Genomic DNA, 5,706 nt, shown 5'->3' on the forward strand with positions numbered 1-5,706 from the left:
CCAGAACTGGACGCAGTACTCCAGGTTGGGTTCCACGAGAGTGGAGTAGAGGGGGAGAATCACCTCCCTCGACCTGCTGGCCACACGTCTTTTGAATTTCACATAGCAAGGGGGGTGCTAGGGAAAAAGTGGCAAACACCAACAATGCAAGGCTTCGAGATGAGCCTGTCAGTGAAAGCCTGCTGGAAGTCTGTAGAGAGCTAAGGCTGGTATTGTTACACTTGCTGCTGGGAAGACAGAATACAGCGTGACACGTTGGCACTGGAGCCTGAACTACACCACAGAAGTGACAGTGCAAGTGTGTACGTGACGTGTATATATGAGGGAGAGCACAGTATGGTGCTAAATTGCTTAGGAACACTGAAAAGTAGGGCAAAGTAAACGTTCTGATTGTGACCAAGAGAGCATGGGAGCAGACCATGAGGCAGGACCCTGTAAAGTCTGAGGACTGTAAAGCCTGACTCGGCTGCTCAGACAGGGCACTGCACTGACCACACGGGAAACATTAAATTTACACTGCTGTCTTGGGTTAGGCCTTAAGAAACAACATTCTATCGATGGCTCACACAGGCAAAGGCATAGTATCTATTTCTGTAACTAAGAAAAATCACATTAAGTAAACTATAGTATCATAAAAGAATATTCACATTTGCTTCTTTACGAAATGGGCAGAAACGTGAAACACTGTGCATCAATACTGGAACTTTTTTTAGGTATTAATTACGGCTTTTGTTAGGCACTTCTGTACAGTATTTGCTTACTAACTACTGAACTAGATCTTAAAGATTTTTTTTTTAAAAAAATAGTAGCTCATATTACCGTGCTTTGTCCTCCTTCCCCAACACAATACACACGTAAGCGATAGGAACAGCCAGGATTTAGTCGGTCACACACGTGCTCCCTTGCAGCTCCGCTGTATATTGTGTCCCATTTGTTTCCTGAAAGGTTAGGAACAAGTGTGCAATGAACCAAGGTGTAATTTGCCATACTTCAGTACCAGCCACAGCAGGTGTCCTAGCTTCACTTAAGTAAGTGTGCGCCTAATGTTTATAAAAGAAAAATAAATAAGGATCTCTTTGAGTTTCCTGGGAAGAGATCCAATCATTTCATAGTTTCCTACGCCAAATTGGGTAGACCTGCTAAACCAAAATATCTTCCTTTTTTTAATGAAGTAGTTATTACTGGGCCAGCAAGCATATTTGAACATTATAACCAAATAAATAGAAAAGATAAAGCCCAAACTCTGCTATAGAAAAGAAACTTTTAATTACAACATTCATTTTTTCAGACTGTATGCACAGTTTACAATTGATATAGCTTGTTCCTGTATTCTGAACGGTCCGCCACCATCAGAAAAAACGACTTTGTTCTTTGTTATTCAGCCAGGTTCTTAAAGCAGAAACTCTTCAGCATTTCCTTTCTCTTCTTAAGAGATTAAGCAAGAACCCTGGGGACTTTTAATTAAACCTCCAACAGCTTAATACATCACAGAATTTAGAGAAGCGGGAACGAAACCTAATGCCCACCAGCTCACTAAATCTGTATGAAAGGCTGAGGTAAACCAGTCCGCAAGTGGCTTAATGTGGAGGTGTGATGGAATAAGGAAAGTGACAGACTAAGTATCAAAAGAACCACAGCTCAGACCTCCGACAGGGCTGCCCCTACGATCTGGGGACAGCAGTCTGTCTTAATCTGACACAGCACTGCAGAAGGATAAACTTTCATTCTCAATGTGACTGGGTTTCTGAGTAAGGTTATGTAAGAGGTCTAGGGTTGGAAATAATTTAGCTGGGTAGCTTCATGCCCAGTTTAGAAATACTATTAATTTCCCTTCTGTATGAAAGGAGAGAAAAGTAAATAGCAGAAATGGTTATCCCAACTGCATCACTGTTCTCCTTTAATAATGATAAATGGAGCACTAGTTTTTCTTCCACCTGTCACACATCCTGCAAAAGACATGGCTTTGTCTTCTTGCCCTAAAATGTCTGAAATGTCATTTCATCTCCAAAACAGAATACACCTAATTGATAAATTAAACATGGAGCACCTCTTTCTGACATGAGGCATCTTCTTTCTAATCCGGTGAACAAGAACCTCTTGCACACAAGCACTATCATCCTGATTTTTTAATAGGAGCTCCTTGCAGTAACTTTACCTGTCATAATATACACTTTACTCTTCCCACAGGCATACACATACAGAAAAAAAAAGGCACAGCTGAATGCCAACGTATACTTCTAATACTCACCATTTAAGCCTTCAGACATTTCCACAACGTAAGTATTTATTGCTGCTCCTCCATTGTCTTTTGGCGGATCTATAAAAATCAGCAACATTCCAACTAAGTGAGGTCAATTAAATGGGATTGTAGCTTTTGGGGAGAATTTACAAAAGGCAAAATCAACCACTGACAGGTGGTTATTTATACAGATAGTTAAGGTAGCCATAGTACCCTAGCTCAGGACAGCTGCAAATGACTCAAGTTTGCCAACTCCGCAAAGCTGCCAGCTCACCTACTGCACCCTCTGCAGACAAAGAGTGACGAGTGAATCAGACACCTGGGAGATGTCACAGCAATCATTTCAGTCTGAAGTGCCACAAAAATATTAGGAAAAACTTTTTCACTGTGAGGGTGACAGAGCACTGGCACAGGCTGCCCAGGGAGGTTGTGGAGTCTCCTTCTCTGGAGACATTCAAAACCCGCCTGGATGCGTTCCTGTGTGACCTACTGTAGGTGACCCTGCTCTGGCAGGGGGGCTGGACTAGAGGATCTTTCGAGGTCCCTTCCAACCCCTGACATTCCCTGGTTCTTGATTCTGTGAAGTGCTGAGGAAGGCTGCCTGATTATGGATTCAGGGACCCAGATCCTAACAGTCCTGTAATTTGGACTGCAGACAGGAAAAAGATTATTGATTTGCAATTAGGAGTATTTCAAAATTATTTAAGTACACAATTTCAAAAGCCTAAAATTTTTGGGAGAGAACAGAAGCCAGGAGCTCTGTATTGGAAATGTAGCCTCTTAAATTTTTAATGCATCACCAGATACTGAGTGCACTATCCTCCCTGGTATAATAATAATGTAACAAGATACAAGCCTACAGATCTGTCTTTGACATATAATCATACTACTCCTTCTCAGAGCAGAATTAGAAAATAGCAGTACTAAAATAATGTGGAAAAACAACATTGTGAGCAAATATAGAGATAGCATGATACTTCAGTACAGAAAGATACTGCTGCCATCACATTATATCAGGTATGTGCTGGATGAAATGGTGTTGGCTCCTAGGTAAAGGTTACATATATCACACCTGCTAAATTATTCTATGATTCTATGATTCTAAATAAAATAAGACGTATATGGCACGGAAGCCCTTTTTTAATTGGAAGGCAACAAATTACTTCAAATGAAAAAATAATCACACTAATTATCACTACAAAAAAAAGAGAACATTACTGTTCAAAATAATGACTAAGATTTTATGTATAGACATTTTAGACAGTTTTTGATTTACAAATGAGGTATTTCTAATAACTTCATACAGTACATTATCATTTGCACAAGATCAAGTATCAGGCCCTGAGTAGCAAAGCACATGGAAAAGATGCAAGACTGAACTTGTTCAGTACTCCTTATACTCTACAAGTACCTTCCTTCTTATTAATGCTAAGTAATTAAACCCACGATTAAACAGAAACAGGAACGAAGTTTAATTACCTGTCACAATAATTAAAACCTTTAACTGTTGTTTTCTGCTAACGTACTGCATCACACAGTACTGTTTCACCTTCTATTTCATAGTGTAAGGGTAAATACCATCTGAGCCCAAGGAAAAGTTTCTTAGGGTCCTTAGCAAACAGAAACTTTTATTTATCAAAACTAAAGACTTTGATGAGGAGGTAGGGAGAACTTAGGTCTTCTCTTCTGATAAAAAAACCAAAATGTCGCAACATCTGCTTTTTGTGCCAGAGAAACAGAACCTTCTAGCACACAAATTAACACTACTGTTTTTTAATTATTGTAGTGCCCTGCAAAAACAGTCCCTACTACAATTTGGATATTATTCTTCCCACAAAATTACACTATTGTACTCTCACTCTAAGTATTTTCAATTGTTATTTTTCTTTTAGTTCCATGAAAATGGATCATAATGGCTCAGCTGACTGAAGTGTTACTGAAGTAAAATCTGGCCTATTTACAAATACATCTCAACATTAAAAAAATATATTTATATATAAGACAGAGGACATACTCTAAACAGAGCTGGACAACAGTCTTACCCCAGGTTATTTTAAAACTCTGTGCATGAATTTTTCCTTTTACTGTGGGTTTTGAAGGTACTCCAGGCTTGTCTGGACAAGTAACGTATTCTACTGTCTCACTTGGACTGCTTTTGCCTTCTGAGTTGTAGGCAATGACCTGTAAATAAATAAAAAATAGTATAAACAGAACAATCACACTGGTTTGTGATATAATATGCACTGTTAATAGTAACATCAAATTACTTTATATGTTTGCTTAAATACTACATTATAAATCATCACAAGAACTACAGTTATTACAAAGCTTCATTTTACATTTTCATCAGTTCCACAGTTAGACAATCACTACACTGAAATTAAAAATTCCTGCAAACTGCCAGGAAAAAAATCTTTATTTAACCTAGCAATCATGAATTTGAAAAGAAAAATATTTCACAAATCATATCCCCAATTTCAAATGCTGGTGCATAAAGTTAGGCTTCTACTTAGGACACCCAAGAGTTGCCTGGCTGTAAAAGGTAAGCAGGACATGCAAATCTCACAGACATTTTGGAAACTGTGGGTGCTCAATACAGGACAAGCCACTTTATTTCAAGCCAAAGGTATGTAAATTAGCTTTTTTAAACCATATAAGACACTCAGAAATTAGTTAGGTCTAAGAACTACTCTTTTTAATTGGAGTTGCACAGAATAAATACATGTAGGAGAAAACAACTTTATAAAAGCATGGAAACAAAAGATGATGAAGAAGACATACAGTGAAGAGGCCACTTTTAAACTTGCACCAGAGAAAATTCAAAGTATTAAAATTTTAGTTGCAATCCTTTTCCCACTGATGTCAAATTATTTTCTTGTAGTTACGTATAAAGTAAAACGTTGATGCTTTACTAACTGCTAAAAACGTCTGAATAACTGGGATTAATTAAGTAGCACTCTCATCTTGCTACAGTACCTTCTTTTAAGGAAATATATTCAGACATAAAAAAAGTGTTTATATGGGTAAGTTGTCGTAACAACAAGATATAAACTCTTCAGTCCCAAGGGAAATTACAACAGAAGTTATTTACATGCACATGAAGGACAAGGAGGTGATTAGATTTATCAAGAGTAAATTATGTTCTACCAACCTGAGCGCCTTCTTTGATGAAGGCATCAATAGATGCCCGACAGATGAGAGGAGAACTGCGGACACCACCTACCCTGACCTTAGTTTGACACGGTCACCTACATCCATGTAGATGAGCCGGTAAGATGCAGACAGGACGGATGAACCACGAGACGGGTGTTGAAAACCAGACAGAACGCCAGGCTCAAAGGGTGGTGGTTAACCGCTTGAAGGCAAATTAGCAGCTGCTCATGAGTGGATTTCCTCAGCAGTCAGTGTGCTATGCGATACTATTCAATATCTTTAGAAGTACTACAGACTGGGGGAGGAGTGGCTGG

General features: G+C 38.8%; 1 protein-coding gene across 1 annotated transcript; it reads right to left on the reverse strand.

The window, feature by feature from the left end:
* Positions 1 to 819: 819 nt before the first annotated feature.
* Positions 820 to 5,497, reverse strand: LOC104271085 (fibronectin type-III domain-containing protein 3a-like; the record flags this gene model as incomplete). Its single annotated transcript, XM_009865660.1, has 4 exons — positions 5,492 to 5,497; positions 4,282 to 4,420; positions 2,249 to 2,317; positions 820 to 938 (listed from the first exon to the last, which is right to left on the reverse strand). Coding segments are annotated over exons 1-4 (333 nt in total), but the record flags the coding sequence as incomplete, so codon positions are not given.
* Between the last annotated feature and the right edge of the window lie 209 nt (positions 5,498 to 5,706).

Source organism: Apaloderma vittatum, unplaced genomic scaffold (genome assembly GCF_000703405.1).
Source record: "Apaloderma vittatum isolate BGI_N311 unplaced genomic scaffold, ASM70340v1 Scaffold45922, whole genome shotgun sequence".
Classification (NCBI taxonomy): Eukaryota; Metazoa; Chordata; class Aves; order Trogoniformes; family Trogonidae; genus Apaloderma; species Apaloderma vittatum.